General features: G+C 42.0%; 1 protein-coding gene across 4 annotated transcripts; it reads left to right on the top strand.

Annotated features, from left to right (window-relative positions):
- The first annotated feature begins 649 nt into the window (after positions 1 to 649).
- nexn (nexilin (F actin binding protein)) lies at positions 650 to 11986 on the top strand. 4 transcript variants are annotated; one of them, XM_019880163.1, is made up of 15 exons: positions 650 to 783; positions 1829 to 2158; positions 2246 to 2443; positions 3880 to 3964; positions 4039 to 4187; positions 6467 to 6667; positions 6754 to 6924; positions 7802 to 7993; positions 8337 to 8528; positions 9238 to 9282; positions 9960 to 10154; positions 10319 to 10540; positions 11116 to 11304; positions 11384 to 11741; positions 11880 to 11986. In XM_019880163.1, the coding sequence occupies exons 2-15, from the start codon at positions 1865 to 1867 to the stop codon at positions 11891 to 11893; spliced, it is 2505 nt and encodes an 834-aa protein (XP_019735722.1). In that variant the 5' UTR covers positions 650 to 783; positions 1829 to 1864; the 3' UTR covers positions 11894 to 11986. The 4 variants fall into 4 exon arrangements, with proteins under 4 accessions (XP_019735722.1, XP_019735721.1, XP_019735720.1 ...); XM_019880162.1 differs by having other exon boundaries at positions 6751 to 6924; XM_019880161.1 differs by lacking the exon at positions 11880 to 11986 and having other exon boundaries at positions 6751 to 6924; positions 11384 to 11761.
- Positions 11987 to 12159: the final 173 nt, after the last annotated feature.

Below are 12159 nucleotides of genomic sequence, written 5' to 3'. Positions count from 1 at the left end.
TTGCCTCCTGCCGAAGACAGCTGGGATAGGCTCCAGCATGCCCGCGACCTTCGTGAGGATAGGAAATGGATGGATGGATAATCATAATCATAATCATAATCATAACAATTATAACAATAATAATAAATCCTCAAAAAGGTCTATGCATGGACTTTAGGTATATTTGCAGAATTGAATGAGGTACATCAGCAGGGTTGTCTAAGAAATGCTTCTTAAGTAGGCAATGTTATAGATGCTTTATTAGGTGTACATTTGCATGAATCGATGGAATCCTATCCAAGAGTTACATAGTAAAGTCTTTTTAGCTAAAGATAATGATGACTCATTTGAGTGACTCTGTCAGAAATAAATTCGTTTCATATGTTTATTGATGGTTTGGGGTCTTTCTGTGCATCATATACAATATTTAGCTCATTAACTTTAGACCAAGTAATAATAATAATAATAATAATGTCATTATTTATATGAACAACATACAATCCGAGGGCGCAGTTAGGTGTATTTTGTATTTTAGGGTCCACGTATTTTTGCAGCTGCGACTGCAGCCCATCGGCGTGCACGCGCGCGAGGCAACAGCTGAAGCGCGAACGAGCGTGGAATGCGTGTCCACGAGAAGTCACCAACTTTTTTATGGAAAGTGCACGTCATTAACAGCGACCACTCCACTCCTCTGTGCACCACCGGACTGGACGCCTTTGGCTCCAAACGAACGAGTTCTGAGGATTATTTATTTATTTTCTTCTTGGGGGGGAAAAAACAAAACAAAAAAACACCCACGAAGAGGTAATTCCCTTATTTCATCTTATTCCGGGTGTATCGCAGGTTACATGTTTCTGTGGCAAAGGAAAACTACAAAACTCAAATTTAACACTTGAGTGGAATATACGTGTTATGCAGTTACAGTTTTGTTTTATTACTGAGGGGAATAAAAGGTTAAAATTGTGTAAAATTGAATTTAAAGAGCAGCTATCCATAAGCAGGCCTTCATGGTGGAAAAAATTGTAGCTTATTGTTGTACTTGTGTTTTATTTTCGCTTTTGTAAGGATGTGTTCTTCTACAACAAATTATGTTTCCATTTAGAAACGATACTGTTCTGATTCTACATAGTTAATATATTTGGTTGTAGGTTATACGAAGGCATTATATTTGACCCTAAATAGAGCAATAAATCAGATTTGGTAGCTCCTGAATGGATTCCATAGGCCTCGCTATATGGAAAGTCACACGAATGATCCTAACCAATCAATAATAGTCAGTTTAAAAATCGGATTTATTTATATTTATAAACCTGCCCACAGCATGGAAGGTATGCAATAATGCTTTAAAATATTAGGGCCTAACTTCAGAAAAATAGTATTTTTTTTTTTTATGAGCAATCTCACCACACAATGATCCTCATACTTGGGCACAAGGTATTTAAGGACACCGATAAACAGCGGCGGTTCTAGTGATTGCTGACCGACAGTCTTTGGTCATCTTGTCTGGCCATTTTGTCAAGGGCCTGTGGGGCGACATGTGGGTGCCATTGTGAGCTCTGTGCAACTGCCTATCACTCATCTGAAATAGCCATGATCACACGTCCTGCGCAGCCCTAAAAATGAGCTATAAATAGCAGCCAGCACCATGCTACTATTGAAGTCTTCCCCCAACATACTGGGGGATGGGGCAGTTCTCTTTGGTGAAACGGTGGTGTTTTACTGAAAAATCATGCTCCACAAACGAACCTGTAGAAAAGAAAAAAAAACGGTACTTTTCTCACCTGATGCACCAAATACAATTACTCGAGTAAGTCTTCACTTTTTGTGTCATCCTCCTTTCTTTATGCAGCTTACATTAAAACCACCTTGTCACTGTGATCCAAACATGGCTGAGGTGGCGCAGGTCAAGGCCGTGGTCAAGAAGGAAGATGTCCCACGTAAAAAGGAATACGTGAGCAATTCAGATAGCCAGAAGGATGAGAAGAAGAAGAGCGAGACGCCAGACGCACAGAAGAAAAAGGCTGGCGAGGCACATGTGAACGGCACGGAACACAGGGGAAAGGACAAGGCTAGTTGTGATAAGAATAGAAGAAAGAAAACCGCTAAAGTGGAGGAGGAGGAAGCGCCACCTGACACAACTGAAGAAAATAACATTTCTGATGTTATGCTTAAAAAAGAGGTAAGACATCTATAGAAGTTATTACCATTCACGTGAACCAATCGCTCAGCTTCACAAGTTTCTTACCCCTCCGTTATTAAACTACAGAAACTGCTCCGATCCCGAAAACCTGTGGCCAGAAGCTATGTGCCCAACATGAACAAAGACAAGGGCGATGTGACGGGAAAGTTTGAGGCCATGCAGAAGGCCAGGGAGGAGCGCAGCAGGCAGAGGAACAGGGACGAACAGCAAAAGAGGAAGGAGCAGTTCATCAAGGAGAGGGAATGGAACCGCAGGAAGCAGCAGGTCAAAGCCCGATAAGCCCACTAACCTGCAAGTGTGACAAGCATGGTATGATGGAAGAGGCACGGCTCGCAAACCAGGCCGCAACATACCTTATAACACACATTCTTTGCTCTCTGTTAACATGTTTTGGTGATACATTCTCATATGCCTGAGTTGAAATCAGACCCTTATTTTAATGATTGTAATTCCATAGGATATCCCCAAAGTCACTGTCCCCTCCACTTTTTCTTTCTTGTCTTATTTTAGGTGTCATTCGGACAGACTTGAGTCCATCAGTAGCATTTGACAGCATAGGCTTTGCAGTTTTTGTTATCTTAGTATTCCCTTTCCCATGGTTGTCCAGCTGACAGCAATTTTTGTTGGCGCTAAGTTCCAGTGCAGCCCTCCAGACAAACTTTGCCTGGCTTTAGGAGTTTGGTGTGTTCAACGGTTGTTGTAGCAGGCCTGCAGGAACAGTAACAGATCATGTGCTGAAAAATTTTACATGGATCATGCAAACGTGATGTTATTCTGCACAAGGAGCAGTGCGATGGCCATAAAGCTTGTGTAGAGCCTTCAATGAACGTAACATACATGCTTTGGGAATGTGGGAAGAAGCCAGAGTAGCTGGAGAAAAGCCACACAAAACTTGAACATGTAAACTCTCAGCTCCAATTTTTACTGTGTGGATGGCCAAAGCTAAGATTTGTTGAATGTGCTTGTTGGCACCCCAGTGACCACATTAGTCGCCCAAGGGCCTGTTTTGAAAATAGCTCACGAGTAATTTGGTAAGTGTTACTATTTGAAAAATGAAAATAGCCATCAGAAAATCGATTTTTGATGAACAAGATGCAAGCACATCAAATCAATTTAAATATATTAAGATGCATATCCAAATTATGTCTTGGAAAGAAATGCCGCATCTACAATTCTGGCCCGTTCATTCAAATGTCTGTAAAATCACAACAGAAAAAAGTCATTGCATCATACACTCTCTAACTGAGCCTACCATGTCAAATCGAATCATAATCCTTCTCAGTCGAACCGTATCGAATTGTTCCACTTTCAAATCAAGCTCTCCTTGAATTATTTTGCACCCAACGTACTGTATCAAGGACCGTTTCAAATTGTCAACCACGACAAGGAGATGAGACGGACGGTGGTGAAATAAAAGCGTTAATGCACTGGGGTGAGAGCAGATTATCAGCGATACTCGAGCAGAACAAACATCCATGTCCTGTGCCCATCATAACTGGCCTGACTGGACACACACAGTATGCTCATCTGCTCGCCGCGCAACAGCCCAATCGAAAACCCACCTGCAGGTCACATGACCCGCTTATTATCAGGGATTAGGCTTCTGTTCTTGCAGAGAGCAGCATGGCTCCCGAGCAATCGTGGAGATGATCCCGTCTAAAGTGTAAACACTCACTCCATCTCCAACTGATCCTCGGCAGATAAAAGAACTTCTTGCTTCCAGCGATGAGGAGGAAGAAGTGAAGCCGGCAAAGGTGGAGAAATCCTACGTCCCCAAAATAACAGGTGAGACACTCGGTTGCCAAAAGAAGCGGGACCTGGAAGTTTTAAGATGTGAGTTTGTTTTCTTGAATCCTCAGGTAGTGTGAAGGGAAAGTTTGCCGAAATGGAAAAACAAAGGCAAGAGGGGGAGAGGAAGAAGATGGAATGTGAGAGAAAAAGGAGGGAAACCCAAGACAACATGGAAAAAGACAAAATCAAAAGGGAATTGGCGAAGAAGGCAGCTGAGGTAAGCACACATTGAGAAAGTGGAGCTTTTACAAGCTGGGAAGCAGAAAAGGATTCACATAACCCTCTGCTGTTACTTGGATGAGCTACAATGAAAAAAAAATCTAATTTTACATTTTTTAAGTCGATGTCTCCTTAAAAAAATGTGTCTGGACCCAGATGATTTTATTTCGTGCAACCACTTGACGAAATAAAATAGAGTAAATTTAACACACCATTTTTTTCTATGTCTTTAAAATCACTTTTAAGATTCAAACAAAAAATGGCTCTCTCGACATACTTTTTAAACAGTAGATGCATCGTAAAAAGCAAATTAATTCTCAGCAAAAGCAGATCATATGTTTGTGGGTTTTTGTACCTTCAGACAGTCTGCAATGGTTATGTCATGGTGCCAGACAGGTGATTACATGCCATAAACATCCTTTGACCTCATTATAGTTCAGCAACACATTGTCTTAGATTACAGCTGTACACAATATCGCAAACACGTTCATGAGAATAGCGACAGTAGGTTCTATCGTTAAAAAAATGTGTTTTTACCATAGAAAAAATGGCTTGTAAAGTGACCAACTTGACAATCCAACCGTTAAGTTTTTGTTGTTTCATCGCGCAGGCAGAAACTGTTCAAACAACTGCCTTTTTAGAGGTAATAACAAGAAGAGAGGTTTTATTTAACAAACAGAACCATTGAGCCTACCTACTCTTCCTTCTTGTCACCACTCAATTTTCTTGCTTTTTTTTTTTTTTTTAAGTCGCCCAAACAAACTCATTTTTATGATGCAAAAAGAAATGCTTCAGACTGCTTTCATGAGTCTTCACACACAAGGACTGTTTTGTACATCCAATTTTAGCTTAAACTATTATTGTCTCATGTGTGTCCTGCTTAGAGTTGACCTGGTCATTGAGAAACAAGTGGAGCAGCACTCTCGCAGAGCTGCCAGGTGTAGACAGCATATGACTGGCAACTGTTTCTCACACCTCCTGGTGGCTGTAGACCTCCTTACTGTGTGACCGAAATTAGACTCTTATCTTTGACTGGCACTCATGCTGAGACACTGCAAATGACCACATCAGGAAAAGTCGGTGGTGGGTAAAAAAGCATATGCTGCTGAAGAAACCATTCGATTTTGGTGCAAATCTGGACAAAACATTTTTGTTGTTGTTGAGGTATTGTTTTAAGCATCAGTATTTAGTTAGTTACCAGTATTATGCGAAAACAGGATATTTAGTTCCAAAAGGCTTCTTGGAGGTTTCGAGCATGAGCTAAGGAATTCAACCATTAGATTTTGGTACAGAACTCGATAAATGTGCAGCGACAGGTACTGTTTATATAGAGGTATGGTTTTGGGTGCCACAAAACCATGGTTGCGAACTTTTAGCAAGATCCCAACTAGAGGGTGCTCAACTCTGTGTTCGCAAGAGATTGCACATGCAAGAGGTGGAAAAGTGGTGGACATTTATTTAAAAGAGGGTTCTGCGTTTGAACTGGTGCAAATGGTTTTCACCACAGAACATTTGGGAGAGCACTGCAAGTGCAAAATGTGCAAAAGCTGCCGCTGCTCACCCGCAATTCTGTGGTTTTATTGTTCTTGTTTTGATTGTAAAGTGTCCTTGAGTGTTTTGAAAGGCGCTTATAAATTAAATGTATTATTATTGTTATTATAAAAGAGATTGAATTGAAAAGCTTAGTTTAGAATAAGTGGAAGACGAACATATTTCTGAGTTACATCGATTACCCCAACAAGTTTGGTGAAGCCACCGACTGCATAAAAGCCATGGTTTGTTGGATTTAACTCTTCCAGAGAGTCCGTCCTGCATGACATTGTGTAAAAAAATGCTTAGAGAGAGGCAGTCCCCAGTTTTGTTTTCATAGCTGACTGGCTCCAGCCATATCTTGGATCATGCAGGAGCACCAAAATTGCATTGCTGAATATGTGATGCATTGTGATAAATTTTTGGGCATTTCAAAACATTCAACATGATCTGAAATGATCAATTCTCCTCATTGCCTCATTTTGCAGATGCCTCCTTGTCAGGGTTACACACTGCGTTGCCGTTTGCACCTGTTAAGTCACAAAATCAGCCATCGCAATTTAGCTTTGATTTGATCAATTACACTGCATGTGCCAAATTCATCTGTTTACATATAATCCACCTAGCATGCTCAAAATGAACTATGGGGTGATTTCGCGTAGTTCGTCTTATGGAATTTGAGGAAATGTATTAAAGACAATATTTCAGGTGCCATGTTCGGTTGATGATAAAATCGGTGAATTACAGGAAGGAGATGACACCATCCTGATCCATGTTGTCCCCACGAAGTCATCACGAGCTCCAGGCAAAATCAAAATGAACTTTGAGGACATGGAGAAGAGTCGAGAAGAGGAGCTGAAGAAGTCAGCAGAGGAAGAGAAGAAGAGACGCTACGATGAAAACAGACGCTCTTTCCGCGAGGCCAAGCGGCGCTCGGTTGTCCCAGAGGTTGGAACGCAAACACAAATTAATATTCAAGCTTTGCTGGTACAGCAAGTTTCAAACCTTCCTTCTCACCTTTTTCTTTTGAGGAGGAAGAGGATAAGCCCGCGGAGAAGGTACAGGTGTCTCCGGGAAAGTTAAAGATGACATTTGAAGAGCTGGAGAGGGAAAGGCAGGAACAGAGAAGAAAGCAAGCAGAGGAGGAAGCCAAATGGCGCCTCCAACAGGAAAAGAAAGCTTTTGAGGAGGCCCGCCTGGGATTGGTAAATATTCCCAAAGCAATTAACTGTCTTTTTTTTGTTGTTGTTTGGATTTTTTTCCCCAGCAGGCCTGACAAAATGACCTTGTGCAAAATCTTTTGTTATCAAATGTCCATCACTTTGCCTTCAAACTAAAAATACATTAAAGAAAAGGCTAATGTGGCTATAGTTTGGCGTACAACCGCACCCCACACACACACACACACACACACACACACGCACGCACACACGCATGCACGCACGCACGCACGCACGCACGCACGCACGCACGCACCACACCCACACACACACACACACACACACACACACACGCACACACACACACGCATATGCACACAGACACACGCACACAGATTTGATTATTTTATTTAACATTTTGGGATTAGCAGGCGGCCCGGTGGTCCAGTGGTTAGCGCGTCGACCTCACAGTGCAGAGGTACTGGGTACAATTCCAGCTCCGGCCTCCCTGTGTGAAGTTTGCATGTTCTCCCCTGTGCCTGTGTGTGTTTTCTCCAGGTACTCTGGTTTCCTTCCACATTCCAAAACCATTCATGGCAGGTTAATAGAACACTCCAAATTGTCTTTAGATGTGATTGTGAATGCCGATTTGTTGTTCGTCTATGTGTGCCCTGCGATTGGCTGGCAACCGGTTCAGGGTGTCCCCCGCCTACTGCCCGAAGACAGCTGGGATAGGCTCCAGAACAGTTGTGAGGATAAAACGGATCGGAAAATGGATGGATGATGGGAAGAGCAAACTATTACCACAGTTCAAAAGTTTTGGTCAAGATCTCATAAAGTGGCTGTTTCTAATGTTATCCCCAGTGAGTGTATATCTTCTACCTGGTCAACTCATGCTTGCAGCCTGTTTACGTCTTTCCAGGAAGAAGATGAGGAAGGCACTCAGGCACCATCTCCGGATGACAAAGAAGATTTCCGACCTGGAAAACTAAGATTGAGCTTTGAAGAACTTGAGAGGCAACGAGTCGAAGAGGAGCGCAAGAAGGCCGAGGAAGAAGCCAAGAGACGGATGGAGGAGGAGAGAAGAGCTTTTGCTGAAGCCAGAAAGAGCATGGTAAAAATGTATTGCAACTGATGACAACTAAAGTATTATCAAAGTGATATTGATTCTCTCTGGTATCATCGCACACCTTTGCCTCCGTGTTTATACTTCTTTTTGGGAAGAGCCCCTTTCTTGTCCTAGTGCACAAATGTTTCATAAAGAATCTGACCATCAAACACCTTTGGAATGATTTAGAACAGACAAGGCGAGCCGGTAGCAACATCTCATCTCCGTTTTTTTCCGTACTCTTTGCATTAGTTTTGTTTAAACCTTTTCTTCACCATAGTTCTAAGTATGTGTAAGCCAAATATGTCTTGGTGTTCTTTTCTTAAATTTCATTTGCATTGTCACACAGCTTGTCGACGAGGATGACGAAGCTCTGATGGCCTTACTGAACTTGGAGGGCAGTGAACCTGGAAAGATCTGTGCCAGTTTTGAGGAGCTGGAGCGCCAGAGAAGAGAGGAAGAGCAGAAGAAGGCAGAGGAGGAGGCCAAGAAGAGATTGGAAGAGGAGAAGAGGCTCTTTGCCGAGGCACGCAAAAGCATGGTGAGTCCTCACGACCAAAAATTATTTTCTGTGTTTGGAATGAGTCTCTTATTCCCTTCTCCTGTATCACTATAAAGGAATTTTCTATATTGTGGACTATATAATTCATTCATCACTCAAATGAACTACTTTCAAACACTACTCAAGCGCGTTGTTAAATTTGTCCTTGCTTTCTCATAATTACAACATACCAGATCAACGTCATCTAGTTTACTTTCTGTAATAAATGAATTCTATTGTTTTAAGATGAGTGTATTTTACAAAATGAATACAGACAAAGCACTTCGTGTCCATCCATCCTTGTGATGTGTTCCACTACATTGAGTGTTTATTTTCAAAAGTGCATTGTCAAATACATTGAGAGCACCTTAGGTGATAATCCCTACATATCTGAACAGTACCACAAAATGGCTTCCTTACTACTGTATACAGGGCACTAGTTTGCGGCTAGGGAGGGATTCAGAAAACAGCTTCGCTTTCTAAACTACAACCATTTTCTGGAAACGAGCAGAAAGACTTCTTTCATTTCGTACTAATGGTTGTATATGGCCAAATTCAACACTCCAAAGTCATGTCAACATGCTTCAAATCAATGTACTTCAAACTAACACCTGTTTCAACATTTCCCACTAACTATTGTGTTTTATTCTGATGGGCTCATATGGTCGATTTTGGATTGCTGTTCCCTTGTCCAAATTATTTCTTTAAGAGCCCCAGCCTGGATGAGGAGAACTCTGCATTTGGAGATGAAACAGTAAGATATTTCTACCAAACTTCGAATACATTCTACCCCAAATGAACAGAAATGAATTTTTTTTTATCAAAATCAAATAAACAAACAAACCAGTTTACTTAACAGCATACAATACATTTTTACACAGTGACAGAAGGATGACTAGAAGGTTTACACTGCTTGAAGTTCATGATTTAAATGATGATTATAGTTTCATCATTGACCTATGCAGCAATTTACTCAAATATGCTTTTTTGTTACTTCTACTGCCACATTATTTTATGTGGCTCACAAAAGACGGGAAATAAGTAATGCGTATTAGTTGATGCACTGCTGATGATGCCATTGTTATGAGAGCATTTTAAAATAAATTGCACAATACGGGCGCATCTCAGTAAAGTCAAATATTGTAGTTGTTTTATTTTTTCAGTAGTAGAAATACTTTACTCTGTGTTGAGTGAAAATGTATCATACTGTGTATGAGTTTCACTCTTTGAATTGAATTACTGAAATAACATTTTCTAGGATATTCAAATTTATTGAGATGCACCTGTACTGGTTGACTTAACGATGTGCTTGCTGTTATTCTTGTTTCAAAGCTATGTCTATGTATTTTCTGGCAGAAAAAATGAACAAAATCCAATGCAGGTGCTCTGCTTTAGAATGTCTGACTTTGTCTATTTTATTCATGTGTGTAGGTTCTAGATGACGAGGATGAATTAGAGAGGACAGAATCGCAGGAGGCGCTACACCCAGGAAAACTGGAGATGAACTTTGAGGAGCTGCTGAAGGAGAAGGAGGAGGCTGAAAGGAGACGCAAGGCAGAGGAGCGCAAACAGAAACTGGAGAAGGAGAAGCAGGAGTTTGAACAACTCCGACAAGAGATGGGCGAGGTTAGCCTCAATCAAAGTCAAAAATATACACCTACAAATTCAATATTTTTTCCCATTTTCAATACGTTTTCTGCAGCTGGAATAGCTGGTTGCCCCAATACTTTTGTCCAAACATAAGGTACTGTAGAAGGAACGCTAATGAATATTCATTCTGGATTTCACAGGAAGAAGTGAATGAAAGCGCCTATGTTGTAAATAGTGAGTACGAAGAGCTGACCAAGCTAAAGAGGACGGGCTCTATCCAGGCCAAGAACCTGAAGTCCAAGTTTGAAAAGATCAAGCAGCTGACTGAAGAAGAGATTCAGAAAAAGATTGACATGGAGCGAGCTCGAAGGAAGGCTGCCGATGATGAAATTAAAGAGAGAGAAGCTGAACGGTTCTTGGAGGTATGAACGCATACAAGATCTATCGTACGTTAGCTTGCTACAAATAACGTATGTGTGAGGTCATTTCACAAACATTGTATGGAGACGTGGACACGCCCATGTTCTAAATCGATTTCGCATGCACTCCTGCACAAACGACTCAAATAAGCGCAGTTTACCTTGCTTAGCAGCGGTTGTTTTACCCTGTTATAAATAGTCCCACATTCAATCATACATCAGATCAAGTGAGACTTATAACTTGAGGATGAGTATCTCCAATACAATGTTTTACTTCTTGTCACAATTGGAGATGAATATTCTCCAAGAAGGGACAAATGGAATCAAGAAAATGGACAGCTGCGGCAAAATGCAGACCAATATTTCCCAACCTTTGCCAACCGCAGACACTCATTTGATGTTTGAAATTTCTCATACCACACCAAACAAAAATGACACAAAAAGAATGAACACTGAAATGATGATCTGGTCCCTGCTTACAAATTGACTGTCTCAGTGTGGAATCGAAGGGTGTCTATATTAGTCGTACAGCAGTAAAAAAGGGGTTCAGCAAGTGTCCCTATTTTGCTGTTTTGTAGGAGGAAGACGTCAGCCAAATGACTTCGCCGCGAGGTGAGGAGACGCCATTCAAACAGAAGGTGGACATGCGAGCCAGGTTTGAACAAATGGCCAAAGCCAGAGAGGATGAGGAGAAAAGGAGGATAGAAGAGCAGAAGCTACAGAGAATGCAGTTCGAACAACAGGAGATCGATGCTGCCCTCCAAAAGGTACCATTTTCACACGCAGGAGATCTGTTGATCATAAATGCTTTGACGGTTGGTAATTGTTTGTTTCATCCACTTGCAGAAAAAGGAGGATGACGTCGAGGATGAGGCGAGCATCGTCAATGGCTCCTATGAGGACGACGAAGACCACGCCAGGTCGGGCGCCCCGTGGTTCAAGAAACCGCTCAAAAACCAGTCTGTGGTGGACTCGGAGCCCGTCCGCTTCACCGTCAAGATCACCGGAGAGCCCAAGCCGGAGGTGACCTGGTGGTTTGAGGGAGAGATGCTCCAAGACTGTGAAGACTATCAGTACATCGAGAGAGGGGAGACGTATTGCCTCTACCTGCCAGAGACCTTCCCTGAGGACGAGGGCGAATACATGTGCAAGGCGGTGAACAGCCGAGGCACTGCGGCGAGCACCTGTATCCTCACGATAGAAAGTAAGGCCACCCTGGTGTGACTGCATGCCTGCATGAAAAATCCTACCGGCGGTCCTGTCTCATTTCGAAGTGGACTGCATGCTCCTCTTCTTTGTTTCATGAGCCACAGGTAACAGCGCCTCTGTTTCTGTTTCACAGCTTATGACTACTGAGGCCCTTCCACCCGCTGGAAACTTTCCTTGTTGTCTCTCTTTAAAAAAATAAAACGTATTTGTCCCTCACGCTCATACAACAGAGGGAAGCAAGTGGCTGTGTTCTTGGCATTCCTGAGGGAGGCATACACAAAATCACAAAAATGCAGAGTGTTTACTTGTTAATCGGTTGTAAAGCTGCACTCTCTATAAATATAGGGTATGACCTGTGCCAAAACACCGACAAAATTTTTGTATAAGTCAGTATTCTCATAGGTTTGCCATAT

Source organism: Hippocampus comes, unplaced genomic scaffold (genome assembly GCF_001891065.2).
Source record: "Hippocampus comes isolate QL1 unplaced genomic scaffold, H_comes_QL1_v1.1 scaffold151, whole genome shotgun sequence".
In the NCBI taxonomy this organism is placed as follows: domain Eukaryota; kingdom Metazoa; phylum Chordata; class Actinopteri; order Syngnathiformes; family Syngnathidae; genus Hippocampus; species Hippocampus comes.
The sequence above is the reverse complement of the archived record's forward strand: the minus strand, read 5'-3'. Positions and strand labels throughout refer to the sequence as shown.

What these genes read in the sequence shown, in the direction of transcription:
- nexn (XM_019880161.1), top strand. Translation starts at nt 1,865, where the DNA reads ATGGCTGAGGTGGCGCAGGTCAAGGCCGTGGTCAAGAAGGAAGATGTC. An exon ending in CTGAAGCCAGAAAGAGCATG is followed by an intron (nt 7,994 to 8,336) that starts GTAAAAATGTAT and finishes ATTGTCACACAG; the next exon opens with CTTGTCGACGAGGATGACGA. An exon ending in AAGCTGAACGGTTCTTGGAG is followed by an intron (nt 10,541 to 11,115) that starts GTATGAACGCAT and finishes GCTGTTTTGTAG; the next exon opens with GAGGAAGACGTCAGCCAAAT.